Here is a 23,759-nt window from a genome sequence, read left to right as displayed (position 1 = left end):
TCAATGTTAACTCAAATATTATCATAGAATGTGTTTAAAATGTCAAATAAACCTAACAAAATTTGGTAAGAAGGACTAAATTCATGTATTTTTAAACATGAAGGACTAAATTGGTCTAAAGTTTCGAAGAGGGACTAATTCTAAAATTCACTGAAACTTGAGAGATCAAAAATATATTTAATCCATAAAATAATAATTAATATTTAAATATAATGACTAATTATTATTTGTCTTGATCATTAATAATAAAGTAAGAAATATAAAAATGAAGAATATGAGTTAAGTATGTGTGAATGTGAACATTTTGTAAGGTTGAATATTTGAGGTGCATGTGGGGACCAAAGAGCAAAGACCAAATCCAAAATCTTAATTTAACTTGGTTTGGAAGCTAAAGGGGAAATTGAGAAGGCAATTGTGGTGATTGATCTTTGACTCAAAAACTGCTTATAATTAATAGCAGTTGTCTTCACCTAGAATTTGTATTTATGGCATTTGTCTTCATGCACAGTTTTTGACTCTGTTTTTGTGATAGATATAAGGAATAATTTAAGATTAAGAAGAACTATGTGTCAGGTTTTTGTTACTAACCGCAGTGTGGTCCCTTTTTTTTCTTTCATTTTCTTTTCAGATTGAAAGGATAAAACAAAAGAAACAATTAGCTACAGCACAGCAAGAGGTGGAAGAGAGAAACCTCTTGCAGCGTTCAACATAAACATTTCTTTTTTTCCATTTTAAAACTTAGAGTGTGTTCGGGATGGATATACGAGAGAGTGCGAAGATGAATTTATGTAGATTTGGATGGATAGATTTTTGTATTTTTTTTTAGTGAATTTAGAGGATAGAATGAGTGGATTTGGAGATAAATTTTATGAAAGTTAATGAAAGATTTGATTGATGTGAATGATAAAATAAATTGTAAAAATTGATAGAATTAAAAAGTTACCAAAATACTCTTGATGGAAAAAGAGAATGATTTTGTAATTTAATGTTATAAAAATAATTATAATTAATTAATACGAATTAAAAAAATATTAAAATTATATAAAATTTTAAAATAAAAAAATTAAATTTTTATGAATGTAAAAAATTATACAATTAAATTTTAAAAGAAAGTTAAACAATTAAATTTTAAATAAAAGCTATATAAAGTTTAAAAAAATTTAAAAAAAATTAAAAAAAAATTAAAAAAAAATTAAAAAAAAATTAAAAAAATTAAAAAGATTAAAAAAAGTAAAAAAAAAAAAAAAACCATGACACCGCTGTCGTAACCGATGTCATCCCTTTATAAATCAAGGCACCGGTTACGTAACTGATGTCATCCACCTCTCAAAAAATCGAGCACCAGTGCTTATAACCACCCAACCACTCCATCATCCAACCACATCATTAGCCACCACCTCAGCATTCCTCGACCACCATACCCCAAACCACCTCATCTTCTTCCCCTCCATGCACTCAATAATCACACACCCCTTTTTGGCAGACGAAGTCAGAGGAAGAATCTATGCAGATGGTTTTGGAAACGGGAAACGACAGCAAGCAAGAGTAGTTTCGTAATCTATACAAAACATATGCAGTATCCTCGCACTCTTGAGGGGATGGATTAATCCATCCATCCCCAAAATCGCCTCTCACATATCCCTTCAATTCATCTAAAACGAACGCACTCACGTACCAAAATTTGCTCTCCTAAATTTGCTCCAACCGTACAAAACACTCAAACGAACACTGCGTGAAGTCTTTTGGTAGTAGTAGTAGTGTGTATGTTTGTTTTAAAAACAGAATATGTAAGTTTTAAAGTTTAGTTGAATTTTTAACTTTAATAATCGAGAATGAGAGTGGATTATAATTTCAGAAAGTAAATTGATTATTTGACAGAAGCACTTTTAAATCTTGCATATATATATATATATATATATATATATATATATATATATATATATGTATATATAGAATTCAAGTGTGAGTTTAAGTTCTATATCGAGTAAAAATGAAAAAATTGAATATCATATAAGAATTAAAGTTCATAAATCCGTTGCATTAAAATTTTAGGTTGAAAGTGGTGCTATGTTTTGAATTTATCATCACCAATCTCATCTTTAAAGACAAAATATTTTTCATCGTTAACAATTTCATTTTTATAAGCTTCAAAAAAATTTATAAACTTAATTTATATCAAAATATAACTCATTTTTTATCATATATCATCACAATCTCGATCTCAAGTTCAAGATCGAAAACTCAAGAACATAAAAAAAATAAAGGTGAAACAAAACATAAAAATCAACGGTACACATGGACAAAATTTACAGCAACAATGGACAAGTCACAATAGCTATAGAAAACTAAAACCGGTGGGAGGTGAACGGAGTGGCTGGCGTCCTCCTTCTACATAACCAACGTCTTTTTTTTTTGCATTTTATCAAAGGTTGAAGTTCAAAAATTATTTTTAACTTTGAAATGAGAAATAAACACTAGTATTAGAATTTTTTATATTTTATAAGATATTTTTTTAAATTTGTTATAAAATTTTACAAAAAAATAATTCTTTTATCATTTTTTTTAAGAATTTTAATTAATAGTTATTTTTTTTAAATAAGTATTTTTTACAATTTTTTATGAAAAATGTTATGTAAAATATTTTGAAAAAAAAATTAGTAGGAACTTGTAAATTATTTTAAGTATTTCCAAAAATAAATTTTAAAACAAATTTAGCAAGTGTTTTTTCAAGTGATGAGACAAATGTAGAATAGTAGAGAAAAAGTATATAGAGATCCAGAAAAAAAAAATGCCTTACTTAAATCAAAGATTATGATATTGGCAAAACAATTTTCTTTTATTGTTATTCAAGGTATATCCAAATGGAAAATGATTGATATAACGTAGGTATACATCCGAGGAGACACAATTATAAATTGATAAGACATATGATGTGATAGGAGAAGAAATAATAATAAAAAAAGTGTTACATATATATTAAGTATAAATACATATTTGGTATCCAAACTTTTTCGGAAAGTTCAATGTGGTACTCGAATTTTAGAAATGTTTAATTTGGTACCCCAATTTTCTAAAGAGATTCAATTTGGTCATCTCCGTTAAGTTGGAGTTAACACCGTGTTCGTACAGAACACGTGTCAAGCCATGAATTTTTTTTTTTCAAAAAATTTTAAAACTGCCACGTGTCAGTTTATCATCGTGCCACGTGGCAACTTACAATCATGACACGTGGCAGTGTAATAGTTGTTTTCAATTTAGTACCCTAATTGAAATTTTTGGTTCAATTTAGTACCCAAATTTTTTAAAATGATCCAATTTCGTTCTTTCTTATTTGAGACCAAATTAATAAATAAACTTAATTATAACTTATATAAACATGTTAAAATAATTGTTTTGAATTTATACATCAAATCACTACACCTAAATATTCAAATTATTTTATTTGTTACAAGTGTAAAAAATTTCATGTATAAAAAATTACAAAGGTTAAAATGTAAAAAATAAAATAATTTAAGTATTTAGGTGAAATGATTTGATGTATATATTAGAAAAAAGTTATTGTAACATGTATATATAAGTTGTAGTTAAGCTTATTTACTAATTTGGTCTCAAATGAAAGATGACGAAATTGGATGATTTTAAAAAATTGGAGTACTAAATTGAACCAAAAATTTAAATTGGGGTACTAAATTGAAAACAACTATTATACTGCCACGTGTCATGCTTGTAAGCTGTCACGTGGCACGATGATAAACTGACACGACACGTGACAGTTTTTAAATTTTTTTAAAAAAATTAATTTTTTTGAAAAAAAAGTTAAAAAAAAATAAAAATTTCAAGGCTTGACACGTGTCCTGTACGGACACGGTGTTAACTCCAACTTAACGGAGAGGACCAAATTGAATCTCTTTAGAAAATTGGGGTACCAAATTGAACATTCCTAAAGTTCGGGTACCACATTGAACTTTCTGAAAAAGTTTGGATACCAAATATGTATTTATACCTATATATTAAATACAGGTATATAATTATGAAAAAAATTCATGGTTTAATCACACGAGAGTTTTGTTTTCGATACAAAATCTCAATTGATTATTTGAGGACTAGATTTTGTAATAAAAACGGAGATTATAAAATATTCAATTAATTATTTAACAGAAGACTCAATTAAGATTTAACGAAAATGGAAATTTTTTTATGATTAAACCATTTTTCATCTATCCCTTCACAATTTTTGCATATTATATAAAATAAATGTCATTTGGGTTCTTTAATTCACTTACGACTTTTCAAAGATGCTTCCTAACTTTCTGATTTAAATGAAAAGATAGAATATTTGACCTGCCCTGTAATTGAGGAAACTCGTCCAATGGATATCTTGCACAATCATCTAACCATGCATAAAATTTCAACATAAACAGTATGTACATTCTACAACAACTAAAGTTTCTTCAAATTCAAAGACATTCAAGCGCAAATTGAAAAACTAACAAGACATGCACAATTTTGTCAACACCTAAACCATCACCACAATGTGAAACCAAACCACCATTTTCTGTGCAACTCCATCATCATTTTTGGGCACTCTTCAAAACCAAGCCATCAATGTTCAAAACACAGTTTTCTTCTTAACCCTGCTAAGACAAATATTTCCATACACAAAAAGAAGATTGAGTTTCTCTCCTATGTTAAATCAACTTACCTGCTTTAACTCTTCTACAAGTTCTCTTATCCAACTTGTTCTTGAAGAGATAAGTTGATTTTAGTTTAAAGAAACTCAACTCTTTTTGCTTTCTTATTTTTGTTATGGAAAAATTTATCTAAACATATAATTAAGAAAGAAATCTGTCCAAACATGTCACTAGTAAAAATACATATTGTACATGGTTTTCCATTCTGCAATCAGCCAGAAAACACCCTCAAACGATTGGTGATCCTCTGACGGCATATTGGACAGTTAGTTAACCTGGATCCACAGTCTCTACAAGTCTGCATTGCAAAATTGTTACAAATATTTCCATATCTGATTTCTATCACTATAAAAGAGAAAGTGACCAAGAATTAATGAGGCTCACCATGTGACCACATCCAAAGGCCAAATCCTTTCTATTTGTCAGACAAATAGCACATGCCTACAGAAAAAAACAACAAAAGTATCATTGTGCTACTTGATACCATAACAAATAAATTGTCTTCAGCATTTTACAGGCTTCCTTTAAGGTTTGTTATTGTTGATGAGCCTTTCGAGAGAAGATTATCGAAAGATACAATATCAATTAGATATGAATCAAATCCACATATAAGGGATTGATACTACCTTTAACCTAAAACTTTTAAAACAATAATTTATAATCTTTATTTTTATATAGTGTTCAATTTTCTCACTTTTATTTAATGTGAGACTCAGAATCACACTTGAATGTCTGACAATTGCTCATATAAGGCATAAATTACAGTTTTGTAAACTTTTTTTCAGCTTACCAACTAAACTTTTTATGTCATGAAAAACATAAAATATAAATTGTGGCTATAACATGTGATCCCGTCAACTAAAAATTTAGAGGTTTAGTGACACAAAAAGGTTTAGATAAGTTGAGAAAGTGTTAACTACGGGGGAGTAACCAAAACATGTTACTTTTTCTAACAAGTTGACAAACTAGAAAGTGATAAAGAACAATATCATGAATCAGATAGGTTTCGATCTTATATATACCATTTGATTTCTCTCATCGTCCATGAAAGTTGTTGGCATATTGCTGAGAACACGAGCTGGTGGCACAAGCCTAGAATAAGGAGCTGGAGGAGGTCTCGGAACAATTTTATTTGACCTTCCTGTTACTCGACTTTGTCCAAAAAAAACAAAGAGAGAAGAAGAAAAAACAATAAATATCCATAAAACAGAGATTGTAATAAATAGTCACCTGAAAGAAAACCACTTTGCTTCTGAGAAATCTGTCTCCAAAATGGACCAAAATATGTTGCAAAGGTTTTCACTTTTCATGTAATGAAAGTATGTAAGGGACCAACCCTAGTAGTCCTAGTTCAATGGCTGCTTTATATTGGAAAGGTATCTCCATTAGAGCAGCCAAAGCAAAAGCAGCTTCTTTTTCGGAGGAGCTTGATTTCTTAGACATTATGTCAGTGAAGTTAACAAACTGCAATAAAAGGGGAGATTATTTTACTATTACAAACACTTGAGATTTAATAAGAGAGAAAATATAAAATTGGAGGGCTCACAATATCCCTCTTTTGATATTCTATTTATAATGATAGAAATCAGATATACTGGGAAGACGAAAGATCAAAAGATTACCCTAGACTCCTAGGTATGACTCATAGAATGCACCAGACTATTATAAGTAGAGTAGGAAAATGGTTCCCAATTATGTTAAAGGATTTTGTGTCTTGTACTTGATAGCCTGGTGAATTCGGAACTCCCCTTTGTTGGAGTAGGTTCCTTCCCAAGGTTCGAATTCGAGACATTGGATTCGTTGCAAGGCTCTGATACCATTGTTACGAAAAGGTTAATCCGTTTGTACAAGGACACAAAATCCTTTAACAAATACACTACTAAGGAATTGCTGCCATTCACAATTTTGTGTTGATTCCTACCTGAAAATTGTCAAAGTCGCGAACAGGAATCTTGTCATCAAACTTCTTCATGTCATCCCAAGGTCCATCACCAACTCCAACCAGAACAATAGACAGGGGATATGAACTGACATTAGAAAAAGTAGAGAACAGAAATGTATGGAATTGGTCAGGTAAAACACTAGGAAGATTCCTATCAATAGGCCACAAGCAATTAACTAACATAAAAACTTTGATGCCACGGTTCAATCTAAAATTTTAAGTTATAAAGTTTGCAGATCCTTCAGAACTATATGTTGCTGAACAATCAATAAAATACTTCTCTTATATCGGAGAGAAGATGATTATATGATTTATAAGGGTTTATGGGTTTTTTTTTTTATATAGTGTTTAACTTTGTTATTTCTATCTCATGTGACTCGTATTTGGATTATTCTCAAGAAGGCTAACTTCCATTTTTGTATAACTTTTTGAATTTCTTTGTAGAAATATTTCTTTTTATAATAACAAGCAATTAATCTCGATAAGCATATAGGCTTTTAGTTATCAATATGTTACATGTACCTTGCATCAGCTATTGCTTTTATAGTTCTTGCTTCTTGTGGACTTAGTTCTCCATCTTTACCGCTTGTTGTAACCTTCAATATTTGAACAACATCATATAAAGATGGGAATTGTATCACATGCTTACAAACACAAAATTAATATTATTTACCTGGCCATCTGCAACAATAACTAACACATGGAATTGGCCATGACTTTGCTCAACTATGTCTATTGCAGCCTCAATCACCGGAGCGTAAGAAGTTGGTCCTTCAAACAAAAACATAGATATTTCTTCAGCCATGGCTATGTCCTTAAGCTTACCAGTGTTATGTTTTATATTAGTACTAATGATGATTTCAAAAGTATCTACCAACACAACCACTTATTCATTGAAAGAGATGAGACCGCAAACATAAACCTTAGAAGATAGACGAAGGAAAAATCACACAAAAAAAATAACATGGTTTGATTGAAATGTAAATGAATTTCAACATACTTTTGCGATAGAATTCGCCATACACAAATTTACAGCTTGAATTTAACTATTAACTTTCGTAATTTTCCCAAAATCTTTCTAGTAGCTCCAAGATTCTTTATATATCAAATTCACCATTCAACTTGGCTTTAACCTTCTCAACCTTAGGCTTAGTATTGCTAGCTATCATAATGTCGTCAACATACAACAACAATATAATGAAACGATCTTCTACAAGAAACTTTGAGTAGACACAAGTATTATACTTGCTCTCCTCAAAGCCAATACTCACAATGAACTTGTCCAGCCTCGTGTTTTATTGCCCCGAGGATTGTTTCAATACTTACAAGAACTTGTTTAGCTTACAAACATAATCATTCTTGTGTCCTACCATAAATCCATCTAGTTGTTTCATGTAGATAGTCTCCCTAAGTCTTTGTAAATAAATGCAATCTTAACATTCATTTGTTGAAGATTATCATTCCATTTTATTCCCTCGTGAACTTCTTCATCCCTTACCTCTAAGAGTTTTCAGGTCTACATGTTTTGTTCATAATTTTAGTTTTGGTCTTGACAAACTTTCTCCTAGATCACAGAAGTGTGTTTTCTTAGGATTTACAAGATCAAAAAAGAATACAAATGTTTTTCTCATTTTCTTAATCGTTATTTTGTGTCTGCAGATGTCACCTTTGATGAGTTCTTCCTTTATTTTAGGAGTCAATCTTCACCTCTAACTACCAACATCCTTTAGATTTGTGCTTTACTATAGATGAGAAAACATCATTATAATAAACTCTTATCTAAGTAAAGCCTCTGTCTACTAATGTCGCCTCTAAGTAAACATCATTTATATATGGCAATACTATAGCCATTGACACGTCTGTCTTTATTAGAAGAGTTTGTCTTCCAAATCATCTAAATCTTCACTTTGTAAGAAATAAAATGCTTTATCTTTGTCAGGCTCCACCTAATGTTTTCCCTCTCACCATCATAAGGACACTCACTGCCACATTTTGAAACTCTTGTCTTATGACCCATCTGAGTTTCATTGAAGACAACGTCCCAACTGATGATATACTTCTTGAATCCTAACTCAAGATAACATAGTCGTTATCCTTTCACACCTTCTGGATAACCTAAAAACTTGCATCTAACAACACGTGCACCCAACTTTGCTTACTACAAGGTTGTCTCCAACACTAAACACCTTAACATCAAACTTCTCGTTCAACTCCTTCGAACTCAAAGTTGTCTGAATTTCCTCAAAAGAGAGAATCTCTTTTCCATGCAACAAGATTTTCTTGAAATGATCAAGTGTCTCAGGCAACAAACACAACAACAGCAATGCCGAATCCTCACCATCAATATTCTTCAGATCAAGAATCAACTTATTGAATTCATCCAATTCTTTGGTAATTTCCTTTTCACTACTCATCTTATATGAGCGCAATGTTTACTTCAAATATAAACGATTTATCACAAACTTCATCAAGTACAAACTCTTAAGCTTTGTCCATAGTCATATTGCAGTCTTCTACTTGGAGGCTTGCCTCAACACTTTGTCATCGAGACCAAGAACAATTCTCCAATAGCATTTTCTTGTCCTTTTTTGTGTAGATTCACCTTCTAGAGCTTCAAGGAGACCTTGGTGAACCAAAAGAACATGCATCTTCAACTATCATAATCAGAAATCACTCAAACCAGTTAATCTTTAAACCTCGTACTTTCTAAAAGTCATAATGATTGAAATCCACATTCACCGCACCAATTTGTTGTGGAATAGCCTGAATAAATTCACTACAAAATCATCTACCAACACAAACACTAATTCAATAACATAGATGAAATTGCAAACATAAACAGTAGAAGATAAACAATGAAGAATAAGAAAAAATCACAGAAAACAAGATGTGGTTCGATAGAAGTGAAAAAATTTAATCTACATCCAAAACAAAATTCATTATGCACATAGATACAACTTAAATTTAGCTATTAATTGTCGTTATAGGTTCCTATATATAACAATATAACTCCTGTAACTAACTTCTGTGAAATGCGCCAAACAAGCAAAGAATTTATGTGAACAGTGTTTCACACTTTAGTCTCAGTAGAAGTTAAAGCACTAGATGTTGAGATTTCTAATTGATTCACTATACTATAAATTACAAAATATAGATTGGTTGGCTTAATTATAGAGATTGGGTCTTTATTTTCAGAGATATATTCTCTTTGTTACTGCTGTATATATATCTATTATTTTTGTAATCATTGAGATAAGCTAATAAAATCCTATTTTACAATACTAGAGACTACTAAGACTTCATTACATAACTGAAAAGATGCATATCTTCTACCAAATGCTCTAAAAATTAGTTAGACGGACTATGAACCTAAATTTTGATTCCATTGTCAAACAACTAAGTAGCCTGAAAATCTACTGCAGTAAAACAACAGGTAGTAGAACAGTCTTTAATCAGAAAGTAGTCTATTACTGCATATTGAGCAAAGTGGTTGAAATAAGAACACAATAAGCTGAGATGAAAATCACCTGAAAGTCTTAAGTTTGGAACAACTTTTTGATAACAAGCCAAAACTTCCTCAAATCCATGGCAAGATGAATGATCAGTGTGAAAGCTAAACACTTCTTGATCATGAGTGGTGGCTGTGTAGATACAAAAGAAGTTGAACCATTTTAATATTGGAAAACTAAGTTTCTTGCCAATGATGTTGAGCAACAAGGATTAGGCCTTACCATCACCAAAGCCAAAACAAGGAATCAAGTTGTCATCATCAAACGGAGCCAGAGTCTTGCCAATGATAGTGATGGCTTTCTCATACGGGTTTGGTGTATTTCCAATAGCATGTAAGCTTTTATTGTTGAATGAGATACTTCCTTCAATAACAACATGGATGCATTGGCTTTGTAGGCAAACAGTCAAAAAGCAATCATTTCAAAAGGAAATAATAACCAAATTCAAAGGAAAACCAGAAACAATACATTTTCATGCCAAATTTAGTTCTCAATTATGTCTTCATTTCATCTTAAACTTACCAGTCCATTCATTGCTTTTTGTAAAATCAATTCCAAGGACAAGATTTGATGATTCTAAACCTTCGTTCCTCAAGGCAGTTGTAACCTACATATGATGAACCGTGTGAGATTGGTTCAGTAAATATGCATTATAAATTAAATATCATAAAAAATCAGATAAAATCATACTTATTTTAACTCAATAAATAAATATAATAATTTAAAAAAAAAAGAATAAAGAACTTAGATCCATGTTCCAATATTAGTTAATGTTTCATTTAATACCAGTGGTCCCATTTAAAAAAGATTAAAAAGTCTCGCATTGACCACGTGAGTCACCAAATATAACTATTCACATTAAATAATACATGACATATTTGTTTTTAATATAATCAAAAAATTTAATTATTACAAAAATTTAATTTTATTAATTTAATTCGAGTTGGAAATAAATATATATTTAGTTTTTCTTTTTAAGTAATTGATAGGTATGTATACTGGAAAAAGTTAACATTAACATGTAATTAATTTTAAAAATAATCTTTATCATTTATTTATCGTTTTCTAAATTTCATATTTTTAGTATTTATATATTAATATTTTTTTTCTTTAATAAACATATATGACAATTATTAAACATCAAATACAAATTTAATTATATTAATTTAAATAAAATTAAGATAATTAAAATTGTTATGTTAAACTCATAATTTTTTATTACATTAAAATCAAATATATCAATAATTATTAATTTATTTTAACTAAAATTTTATTCCTTATTATCTCAACCAAACAACTTTTATGGAAATCATAATTTGAGTTTCTATTTCATTTTATAGCTCCAAAAGTACTTTTCAGTCCACAAATTATGACTACTGAAATTTGTGCTCCTTTTTCATGTTATAGTTTCCAACACTACTTTGCCAGTGCACACACTATGATTATTCTTTTTACTTTTTAAGGACGAAAACGCGTTTCTTCACCTTTCATAAACATATTCTAGCTAGTGCTTATTCAGATTGGATTACCTTTCGCAAAAACTATTTTAGTGGTACAACATTTTAAAAAGATATATAAAACTTAGACATAGTTTATAGTTTCTATTTTTTTTTTTTGGTTTAAAAAAAATAGAATTTTAGTTCAACAGCTTATTCAATTAATGTCTACTTCAGTACATGTTTTTGAAGTGATATTTCAAACTAGGCCAATAACATTTAAATAAAATTAATATTTTAAAAAGTAAGTTTAATTATTTTTTTGTCCGTCTAAAATATTAAGTTGAACTTTCAATGTTTTTAAGTCTAAATCTGGTCTTCATTCTACAAAAACTTTACGTAATTTAGTCATTTTGTTAAATTTTTGAAAAGAAATAAATATTTTTTCTTATTTTCTTGATATAATTAACATAATTTATAGTTTTATTTATTGATATAATTAATATAATTCAGTGTTAATTTTAATAAAAAAAATTAATCCGTTTCAAAAAAAATTAACAAAAACTAAAAAATCTTAATGATCAATTCGATATTTTTGAATGAAATCATGATCATTAAACCTAAAAGGTATTTTTAAATTTTGGAAAAATCATAAATCTACAAAATAAAATTTTAAAAAATAATATTAATATTGTTTTCATCAATAACGTTGCTACGTAATTTAAAAACAAAATATTCGAATAAAAATTACTGATCATAAGATCAAGTATTCATGAATATTATATTTTTAAAATATCTAAGACCCTGATCTTGAGTACTCACATTAAATACCAGTTACACCTCCATTTATGACGAAAGAGACATAAGTACGATGGAAGATGGGGCTATAAACAAATGTATCCAACATTTTTTGCCATAAAAACCGTTTTCATAAGTAATTTAAAATTTATTTTCAAGCGAAGTATTTTTTTGAAAAATAGATTTCAATTAGAATTAATTTGAAAATTAAAGGATTTATGTTTGAGTTGAGTGTTCATTTTTCAGAAAATGGTAAAAATAAATTTGCATCTAAAATAATTTCTAAATACGCGTCACTTAACGAGAGCGTTTAAAATAATTAATGCTTAAAAATTATACAAAGTGGATAAATTACAACAAATTGAAATAAGAAGTACAATTCATTTTTTGCCTAGAACAGTATAGTTGAATCATTTTAAAAAACATTTTCAATAAATAACTATGTTTAGACAATAACTATGTACAGTTTTTTAAATTAAATGAAGAAAATATTAATATTCTCTAAGATTATGTTTATATTAAAAAGAATCCTTCACAAACTAGAGCTCCTTTAAATTAAAAAAAAAAAGGTTTAATATTATTTGAGAATAGCAATTAGGATAAAAAATAAATGTATACTTGCATTGATTTATTTGTAAAAATTAACTTATTTTAATTTTTAACAAGAACGTTAAATGAAAACAAGAATATGTTTTAATTTTTAAATTAATTATTAAACCGTTAATTTCCAAATTAGAAAATCAAAAATTATATTCTTTAAATTATAAATTCTTAATTTCTTTCGGAATATTACAGTACAGTAAAAATAATGCATCAACCTGCCAAACTTTCTTTCAGCTTAAAAAAAGGATTATTCTCAAAAGATGCGATTCAACCTTAGTTCTTTTTTGCCAAACATTTCTTCATTTGTCGGACAGTTTTTTTTTTTTTTTCTTTTTTGCCTACCTTTAAATAAGTTACTTCATTCTCAGTTTTAAAAAATATCTTTATTTATTTTAATTGCTACAAAGCTTAGATTTTAAAAAATGTTCTTATCATTATTAAACAGTGATGTAACGTTACGAAGTAACAAATCGGGCGACAGAATTATTTTTAGTGTCATATTATTATTTATAAAAAAATGGTACTTTATAAAAGAATAAATATTATGTATAATAACTGAAAGCCTGTTTAAATTTCTTAAATTTAAAACTAGTTTAAATTTACTAAAACAGAGTGAAAAATAATTTTATGTTTTTACTTTAAATTTATCCTTTATCAGATAATTTTAAATCAAAGTTTGAATTAATTTAAAAATTCTTTTACCTCAAAATAAAGTTTTCACAAAATGAAGGTAGAGAGAAGAGAAGAGAAGAGTAGGAATGAAGAAAAGAAATTATATATATATATATATATATATATATATATATATATATTTAAATATGTTTTTTCCTTTTAATAAATTTTAAAATTAATTAATTTTGAAACTTTAATCCAATTTAATTTTTTTAAAATAAATTAATTCTAAAATTTATTTAAAATTAAGGATAATATATATATATATATATTCCGTAAAATATTATTTAATCGTAAAAGAAATAATTCAGACAATAATAAAATAATAATTAAATTTATTATTTAAAGCAATAAGAGGAGAAGGGATCTAGATTTTGACCCGACCCAAGAATATCTGTTATGATAATATCCATTTCAGTGGCAAACTTTTCACCTTCAGTCAACGCGCAAATTTGAGTTGAGAAAATACATTAGATGTTTTTTTCGATCTTTTAAAACGATATCTATAAGGTATATATTAATTTTTTTTTAATTATTTTTGTTTTGCAAATTATCAACAAAGATTTTGAACAAACAACAACATAATTTTAAAACCGTTAATTGAAAAAAAAAAAAGAAAAAAGAGTATGTAAGAGCAAGGAACCTGTTCAAGCGTAGTGAAGTTATCAGGAATCAGAGCGTATTTCTCTTTCGCAGATAGTTTTCCAGAACCACGGTGTTGCGCCGGTGGTGGCTCTCGCGGTGGTCTTCTTGATGATTCCGGCGACGACGACGGTCGTGGCGGTGGTGACAAGTTTCTGGTTACGGTGGGAGAGGGAATGTGACGCTTCTTGGCTTGCGAGTTTCCCATCGGAGCTTCAACTAGGGATTCAATAATCAAGTTGAACACATATATATAATTATAAATAATAATTGTAAGCTAAATAGTAATAAAATAAAATAAGTGTAAAAAATTGAAAGAGTTTGGTGAACGAAGACTATCAAATATTAAGTACGCCAAATACTTTCCGCACGTTTTTACGACTGGATTTCTTCTGCAAATATTTCTCCCATATATTTCTAATTTTAAGATGATATAATGTTTAAATTATATTATTAATTTATGGTCCAATTTTTAGTAAATTGTTCTTGTGTAGCCATTTCCATATCTATTAATATAATTCGACAAACGTTATTACCCTATCTTAGATAACAAGTTTTACTTAAGTTAACTTTAAAAGATTTTAATTTTATACAACTATAATTAATGTTGTATTATATAATTATAGTTACTTGAAAAAGTTTGTTGCTTATTGGATAATTTCGATATGTAATAAGTTAATGTTTGAGTTCTTAAAGTGAAATGGTAATCATTTATATGATTGGTGTGAAAGCTACTTATAGGTCAATTAATCCAATTTTGCATGAATTTATTAAGGCTTTTACTAAAAATACAAAATTACTTAGATGCATATAGCAATAAGTAAAAAGTCAATGAATATTTATTTTTTATTTTAGAATAATGTGTTATTCAAAAGAAATGGATATGTGGACCCTTTTGTATGTGGGTCCAATTAAAGGTTTTAAATTTTAAAAAATATGTCACTGTTAGCTTTTCATGGTTGTATATCTCTAAAAGTTATGTGTTGTTTGATTTTTGGTATTTTTGATTGATATATAGTTAAAAAATTGATATATTTTATTTATTCTTAAATAATTTCGTGATTAGTATTATTATGAATTTTGACATCTTAGTAAAGTTAATGTGTCAAAATTTATCTATTATTTATTATCACATAAAAATCTATCAAAATAAATAATAAAAGAATATAATTCATGATGATGAAAAAAATTTATACTTCAAAATATATATAAATTATATCTATTAATTAGCATATGAAGTCATAACGTTATACTACTCGTAAGCTCTTCATTGGTTAAATCCAAATTAGTTAATTACAATTATTTATTTATAAAAAATATGAAAAACTTTAAATTATAAGTACATAATAAATTCCAAGCACGTACATGATTATGATACTACAAAGCTCTTTTCATAATACTCCAAAGCACAATTTTTTCACAAATTAAAAATGAATCACATTCTAATTAAAGCTTTCGAAACTCTACAATTAAAACACATGTTGTAATGCATAAATAATTCTCATAAATGGAACATAAATTAAATTATACACTTCAAAAAATGCTAAAAATGTACCCACATGTTCCTTTCTCCTCCTTCTGAATATAAGAAAGTTATTTATTTTGGATGAATATAATCTCTTTTACGGTTCGTAAACATCTTAGTTGTGTACAAGTATTTTTTTACGAGTTTTCATATTATTAAGTTTTATTTATTAACGATAATGGAGGTTGTTATAGTTGTAATTTAATTTATATAATATTTTGTTTGTATATTTTATGGAAATTTTAATTTTCTTAGGAGTGAAAAATAAAATGAAACTAACCATCTAGATAAAATAATTTTTATATACCAACAAAATATGACACATATAAGTGGTGCACATTTCTAAAATTTGTAAATCAACATTAAAAAGAGAATCAAGTTTAACCAAATAGTTAGCACATTAGAATGTGCGTGAAAATAGAGTTCCAATCTAAATTTCTAAATGGTGTTAACTAGGTGCATGTTATTCACCATTGACACTAGTAGCGAAGTGATAAAAATGAAATACATCAGAAGTTTTCAAAAGTTCCAATATTCTTACAGAATCATAACTACAAGATTTAATCTCATTTTTTGTCATAAACATATGTAACATATATGATTCGGGTTAAACTTTGATTCATAGGTTCAATCAACAAAATAATATGAAATGAATTACTAACATACAAATTAACACGAGTTGAGAATAAAAAGAAACATCGTGACAATGTAAAGATATAATAAGAATTGTAACCAAATGAAAATGAAAAGATGAAGAATATGAGAAATGAAGAATACATTACTTAATATTTGCTCAAAAAAAGTAAGGTGGGGAATTATTACTTGTATTTCAAACAATGATAAGACTCCAAAGAAAGAGGATTACTTTAGAGTATGGTCAGTCCCAACCTACTCCTAATAAAGCTCCTTTTTTCTAGTGACCCTAAATGAGTGGACTAAAAATGCCCCACTTATCAAAGTTCCCTCTTAAAATAGGTTATTATTAGAGTCAAAGTCCATTTGATTACAATTGCAAGATTTTAATTAATTTTTAAATATTGTTCATAATAACAAATCTTTAAAATGTTTTAAATTGTAAATTGATTTCCAAATATTTTGCATTAATTATAGATTGGTTCTTATTTTTTATCATGTCCATCTTAATAAGAAAGTTATGGGCCAAGACTCAATCTAATGTAACTCAACTCTACTCTACCTAACAAGACAACTCTACCAATTTGATGTGTGTCTGATTCGACTAGACATGAGGTGACATGATTTGACTAGGGTTGCGCTTGACTCGACTTAATATGAATTAGACATGACTTGACTCGGTTTGAGGTAAACTTGACTCGACTAGGTTTGAGTTGGATCTGAACTGACCTAACCAAAGTAGGGTCCAACCCATCTAGTCAGAGTTAGGCCTAGTCTGACTTGGCTAGAGTTGGACCTAACCTATCTCAGTCGCAATTGTGTTCGGTCCAACTTAACTACTGTTAGGCTCGGCCTCTCTCAGTCAAAGGTAGGTCCAACCCAACTTAGCCAGAGTTGGGCTCCGCCCGACTCCGGATCAAGTGCTTGTAAAACCTAAAGAGTATTATCATAAATCCACTTGATTAACTGATTCATCAATAATATCTTAATAATTGATAGCTCAAACCAAATCATTCATTACATACTTCTACAGCAGCCTAAGAAAAGCTGGTATAACTAGATTATGAAGGTCATGGCTATGCTCTCAAACTTTACATTCTTAGCATTTGCAAACACTAATATGAATATCAGATTCTATGCATAGACATCACCATAAATTAATGCTGAGCGTCATATAGGATGAAAACAATATTTGTTAGAATATGTATTTTGTATTTTATAAACCATTATTGATTTTTAAAGAAGTTGGTTCAGTGAAAGATAAAGAGAAGAAGCATACCAAAACAGATATATAAAAAATGCATCTATGACACTATGTTTGAGATTTATTGAGATAAATACAATTTTTTTGTTAAATTGTGATACAAAGTTTGACTCTACTGTAGTCCATTCAAAATTGGATATCCAAATGAAGCCTATTTTATAGCAATCAGGCCTGCTGTAAATTTCAAAGTTCATAAAATATATATTAACTCCTGATCAAATAATCTTAATCTTTTCTTCACTGTTTAAAGCAACAATCTGATTATGTTTTACAACAGGGAAAGGGAGAAGATAACCAAAGAAATGGATATGTATTCTATACTGTACATGATGCTTTACATCCATGAAAGGAAGAGAATGCTTCCATCAAGTTGCCTGCAACAATTCTCTGATATCATACCCTTGAAGCTACACACACAAACAGCAGAAGAAGCATTCTTATTGTTCAATAAAAGTTGATGGTAATAACTAACAGAATTTGCATACAGAGTTATAATAAATACCTGAAGAAAAGTAAGAAATAATATCACTCCTGAATTCCAGAAGGCATGGATAGTGATTGGAGTGAGAAGGTTGTGAGTTTGAGCATATGAAAACCCCAAAGCACTCCCTATGTATGTCACAAGTTTCTGTTATTTTCTTCACAGTATGTGGAAGAACAATACTATCTTTCAATATCATCAGTTATATTTTAAATATTTGTGTAGGAAATGATGAAAACAACAGAAAATGTAAATGAAAAAAAAATGACATTTTTTAAATTATTTGTGAAAATGAAAACTGAAAACAAACAACTTCTGAGATAAATAAAGACCTTTTTTTTCACTTTTTCCCCTTGTTCAAATTAAAGTATTGTGTATTCAATGTCTACCTGAACATTATAATAGAAAATTTCCTTGTTTCCATTTCTGAAGATCAAGTTGTGATGTATTTACACCATACCTAGAACAAACAACTGTGGAAATTCTCCAGGAGTGAGATGTGCAAGGGCAAACACACTGGCGCTAATGACAACAGCAACTGGTGTAGGAACCCTGGTGAATCAGAAAAATTGGACCAGTAACAATCAATTCACAAGACATGCTTCAGCAATTGAGTTAAGGTATTCATGATGCATCTCATTTTGGATACAAGTATATTCACTTATATAGATAATTTTTAATAAGGAAAGCATTAGAGAAAGTTCAAGCTTTGATTTTGTCAAACATTGCTAATCCAAATAACTCAGACCAACACAATTATTGAAGCCAGCACTTGTTCAAGCCTTATCTGTTCAATTATCTTGACATTGTATATCTAATTCTCAAAGGGAAAAAGTCCCACTTTGAAGGCAAGCTGTAGTTTCTTTAACATGACTTATTATGGTATATGAAAATGAAAGAACGGTAAAATCAATAAGGGAAAAAAAAAACTTAATCAACAAAAAACAACAGGTCTCAAATGGAAAGGAAAAGATATGAAGGCAACCAATACCACTTAGTCAGAGAAGTCATAAAAAATCCTCTAAACACAGTCTCCTCAAGGAGTGGAGCAAGAACACCTGTGATACCCACCAAGCAGGCAGTACTACAATGAAAAGAAACACAATCAAGCACTTTCTTGAGAATCTGGGATACAATTTCACCACAATGTTGTGGATTTAGATAGCTCTCTGCAACTACAATTTGGCTCACTTTACTGCAAGTTATCAAAGCATAACTGAAGCAGCAACTGCAATTTTAAATAAGGGAACGGAATATCTTAAATTACCTTAGATTTGAGGATCCAATTAATGGAAGCAAGCGAACAAGAGCATCAGTCTGGAAAGCAGGTTATACCACATGGTTTAAAGTCCAGACAAAGAGTTAAACACTGTTATAAAAGGAAAACTTTAAGAGAACAAAGTAATACTCCTATCAATACTGATTAATTCTGCTAAGGTACATGAGGAAGATATAGCTAATGTGATCCACCTCTAGTTAGCTACGATGTAATTCTAAGATCAGTGGTTCAATACTGACTATTGGAGAATCAGTGATCCTAAATTGCCTCCTTCCATGCTACGGAGAAAATAGTTTTACATAAAGAAAGAAACTAATAATTACATCTGCATTTGCCAGTAAAATTTGAAAAATAGAGCATAAACCTCTCTTTGTGGCGTTTCTCCACTGAAGAAAGACACAGCAACTCCGGTCAATGCAATTGCAATTATGGCACTAACAAGTCCAACCCCAGCCCACAAAAGCCAACCCTTTTGAAGACTGAAAGGTTTCCCTCAAATCTGTAACAATGATTTGAACATTGAATGGAAAATTATCAGTGCATAACAAGTTCTAACTCTTAATAGAAGCCAATTGCAGACTAAAACATCAGATTAAAATGAGATTTAAACCAACATACAGAGATACAGCATGTTCATAAAGGCACAAACTGGTGTGTATTGGTTGTAGTGAACCTCATTAAATTGTTAATACTTTTTCTAGTCTTATGGTTTGATGCCTGTCATTAATATAAACATCGAGGAATAACTTTTGCATGAGCACAGTGTCTATAAGTGCAGTCAATAAAGAGCTCTAGATGTATCAAAATAATAATCAAGCTTGTATTGAAATCCATGTTGAAGTTATCTTAATATTATTTTGAGCTCTTGATGCACTATACTCATCCTCACACAAATAATGCTCACACTGGAAACCTTTTTGTCCATATCATAGACATAATTGAAAGGCTGTTATATGATAATACCGTATTTGAAGAAGTCTTCAGGAAGTGGCTGGAAAGTGTTGGCAACACTATATATGATTCCAAGTACAACAGCAGTTGTTATGCTGCCAAGACAAATAATAGGAGAAAATAAGAAAGTAATCCAAAACTTTACATACTTCTTCTTTAACATCAGAAAGAAATTTGGAATAACTATTATGTACAGACAGTAGAAAGAAAGGCCAAAGGTGTTTCATACTTCTATTATTTATAGATTGGTCTAGCATACTAAAGTTTAAAGCTGTTGGAAATAATGATAACAATAACAGTTGATGCACATAAGAAACAGTATGTTCACATATTGAGAAAAATTAAGGCAGCCCCCAAGAAGTCACAACCAAGGTAGGGCACGGATGAACGACTGTAATTAAGGTAGATCAATGACTCATCCAAAATAAATCAGAAGCATAAAAGTGGAAGTAGTTTCAAAATTTACCAACCAAATTCAAGAATTATGAAGGTATGAGAAACCAAAGGAATAACATACCCCTGATCTAACAAAAGTATCTCTGCCTTATCATCCAAACTTAGCACATCAGGTTGGATCCCAAGATATGGAAGAGCAATTACTTCAGTCAAACCTGTCAACACAAAACTGCCTGGGAATAAATTAGTGGTCCAACATACACCACAAATAGTAACATAGAAATAAATTAGAACTTGTATAAGAAGTCCCCAGATGACATCTTCTCAGTTGATTTTCATTATTTCAAGTTTGATATGAAATCATAACAGCTATTCAAGACACACCCTAATCCACAAGCAAGGGAGGTCAATGAAACTGTTTGCCATTCCCAAGGCACCTCCCATCGCCTCAGAATAGGCCATTCCACTCCCGATTCCTGAAAAACAGACAAATAAAAAGAACAATGCAAGTAATTTATACAATTCTTTATAAAGAATTTGATTAGAATCTATTGATAATATAAAAGGTTACTGACAAAAGTAATAATTACTTAATAAGTATACTTGAGAGATCCAAAATTGATAGACAGAGCAAAAATCTTCATAAGCAATGTGTGAAACTAAATTCTTTCATATATTGTAAACAAAAACAAATAACATAAAGACCTATCTATATAACTCATAAGTGTCACTGAAAGGCACTCACATTCACTCATGCAAAAGGAATCATATCATCATAGTAGATTTAAATTTGGTAATGAATAAACTGAAAAACCAATCACCAGATACCCACATTAAAAATATTTTTTTTCTTCTTCATTTTCTCAGCTTGTCACAAGTAGCATAGAAAATCAAACACTTTTTATTCATCATCAAGCATGGAAATCATAGCACATCAAACAACAATTCCCATGATAATCTTTAAACTGAAATTCCGAGAAAGTAATTGCATAGGAAACAAAAATATAAAAAAAAAAGGTGAGAGAGTAGAGTGCCTTGTCTCCAGCGTTGGAGAAGCAAACTGAAGAGAGGGCCCTTTTAGAACCCAAATTCAACTGGGGCTGGAAAAAGGGATTTCTGTGGAGAAAAGCGTGGCTTTGTTTTGAGATGGTTTTGAAGGAAGAACAAATCTTGTGGGAGCCAAAGAGGGTGGAAGGTGATGGTGAAAACACAGAAGAAGCAATGAACATTGAATTTGAAAGCATTATGTAAAGTGGAGATTTTGGAAGTTGGATTCACAGAAGAAGATCTTTGAATGTTAAAGCTTTGGATGATTTTGCCCACAAGCAGAACAGAAGACAGAAGAGTGGATAAGGGTCCTCACTACACTTCCAGTTTCATTACTTCAACTGCTTCAAACATTTTGGATGAAATGATGTTTTTGAACTTAGTATTGGTTTACTATTGTTTTTTCTTTTACAAATAACATAGTTAGTTACAAAAAGAAAGAATTTTTATTGTAAACTAACTAAAAATGTTTAAGTAGTTATTCTAAAAATTATAGGTTAATGGGTGATTATATATTAATATAAAATGTGTACTTTCCAATCATCTTTCAAAATAAAATTAGTTGTACTATGATGATGGCACTCTTGCACAAGCTACAAAATGAAATTCATAATGTGTAATTTCAACTTGCACTTGGTATAAAGTTGAACGTTCCAAAGTTATCTTTTAGTTTAGGATTTATTTTCAGTACAGGATTGTTTAATCATAAGAGGTTTTCGTAGTTGTGTTTTAGATTCTTAATTTTGAAATATAAATTTATATTACAAATTGTATTTTAAAATATAAAATTTGTATTTCAAAATATGCAGTCCAAAATATAAAATATAAAATACATTTTAGATTATAAAATTCAAAATATAAAATATATATTCCAAAACATACAGTCTAAAATAAAGTATCTTTTGAATTCTACAATTTATAAAATAATGCATAAAAGATACTTTTGACATTTCCTGCACCACCTTTTGAGTTTTGACATAATGATCGAGCTTTATGATAAAGAAAGAGTAGATTAACACTAAGGGTGTGTTTACTTGGAGAGGTGAATATGGGAGAGAGTGTACAGATAAATTTGTTAATTTGTGTAGATTAGATGAATTTTTGTGTTTTTTTGAGTGAATTTAGAGAGTAAAATAAATAAATTTGAAGATAAGTTTCATAAAAGTTAGTGAGAGATTTGATTGATGTGATAAATAAAATTAATTGTAAAAATAGATAGAATTAAGAAACTACTAAAATATCCTTAATAGAAAAAGAAAATAATTTTGTAATTTAATGTTATAAAAATAGTTATAATTAATTAATACAAATTAAATAAAATATTTAAATTATATGAAATCTTAAAATAAAAAAATTAAATATATATTTATATATATTATTAGTTATTTATATTAATATATCAATTATTATATTTTAAATAATATTTTAATTATTAATGATTATTATATTATTAATTATATACATTTATTATTTATTATTATAATTTATTATATATATATATATATATATATATATATATATATATATATATATATATATAACAATATATAAAGGGGATTCTCCTTTTTGTGTCTACTTTTCAAAATACCGATTTTACCCCTTTAAATATAATAATTTATTAAATTTTTAAAAATTGACTATTACTTTTACAAACTTTTTATAAAATCAGATGTTTCTATTTCTTCTCTCTTTTTTTTATTTATCAATGGTTATTCTTTTATTTGTTCTGATATATTTCACTTTATTTTTAATAAATATAATTTTAATATATATATATATATATATATATATATATATTAACTTCATAACATTACAATATTATCACCTATTAATATAATATCATGCATATTTAAAAAATGTATACACACAGGCGCTATCGCGCCTATGTTA

The 23,759-nt window shown here is 28.7% G+C and overlaps 1 protein-coding gene and 1 pseudogene across 3 annotated transcripts; both read right to left on the bottom strand.

Annotated features, from left to right (window-relative positions):
• Nucleotides 1–4,376: 4,376 nt before the first annotated feature.
• Nucleotides 4,377–14,554, bottom strand: LOC114168390 (E3 ubiquitin-protein ligase RGLG4-like). 2 transcript variants are annotated; one of them, XR_014986382.1, is made up of 11 exons: nucleotides 14,295–14,554; nucleotides 10,665–10,749; nucleotides 10,365–10,505; nucleotides 10,161–10,274; nucleotides 7,307–7,404; nucleotides 7,156–7,229; nucleotides 6,613–6,718; nucleotides 6,314–6,501; nucleotides 5,714–6,155; nucleotides 5,076–5,132; nucleotides 4,377–4,989 (listed from the first exon to the last, which is right to left on the bottom strand). XR_014986382.1 is itself a non-coding variant. In XM_028053182.2 (11 exons), exons 1-11 carry the CDS (start codon nucleotides 14,499–14,501, stop codon nucleotides 4,903–4,905), a joined length of 1,227 nt encoding a protein of 408 aa, XP_027908983.2. In that variant the 5' UTR covers nucleotides 14,502–14,550; the 3' UTR covers nucleotides 4,377–4,902. The 2 variants fall into 2 exon arrangements, 1 of the variants encoding a protein (XP_027908983.2); XM_028053182.2 differs by lacking the exon at nucleotides 6,314–6,501 and having other exon boundaries at nucleotides 5,714–5,843; nucleotides 6,028–6,155; nucleotides 14,295–14,550.
• A 3,338-nt stretch (nucleotides 14,555–17,892) lies between these two features.
• LOC114168816 (uncharacterized) lies at nucleotides 17,893–22,231 on the bottom strand (annotated as a pseudogene). Its single transcript, XR_014986276.1, has 10 exons — nucleotides 21,857–22,231; nucleotides 21,207–21,298; nucleotides 20,944–21,051; nucleotides 20,439–20,521; nucleotides 19,840–19,974; nucleotides 19,464–19,513; nucleotides 19,188–19,280; nucleotides 18,657–18,748; nucleotides 18,218–18,324; nucleotides 17,893–18,122 (listed from the first exon to the last, which is right to left on the bottom strand). The product of XR_014986276.1 is annotated as an uncharacterized LOC114168816 (transcript).
• Between the last annotated feature and the right edge of the window lie 1,528 nt (nucleotides 22,232–23,759).

Source organism: Vigna unguiculata, chromosome 11 (assembly GCF_037176805.1).
Source record: "Vigna unguiculata cultivar grain cowpea cultivar isolate G323 ecotype 2 chromosome 11, ASM3717680v1, whole genome shotgun sequence".
In the NCBI taxonomy this organism is placed as follows: domain Eukaryota; kingdom Viridiplantae; phylum Streptophyta; class Magnoliopsida; order Fabales; family Fabaceae; genus Vigna; species Vigna unguiculata.
This window is presented reverse-complemented; position numbering and strand designations above follow the sequence as displayed.

What these genes read in the sequence shown, in the direction of transcription:
- LOC114168390 (XM_028053182.2), bottom strand. Translation starts at nt 14,501, where the DNA reads ATGGGAAACTCGCAAGCCAAGAAGCGTCACATTCCCTCTCCCACCGTA. An exon ending in AAAGCAATAGCTGATGCAAG is followed by an intron (nt 6,719 to 7,155) that starts GTACATGTAACA and finishes TTCTAATGTCAG; the next exon opens with TTCATATCCCCTGTCTATTG. An exon ending in CCTTTGGATGTGGTCACATG is followed by an intron (nt 4,990 to 5,075) that starts GTGAGCCTCATT and finishes TTTGCAATGCAG; the next exon opens with ACTTGTAGAGACTGTGGATC.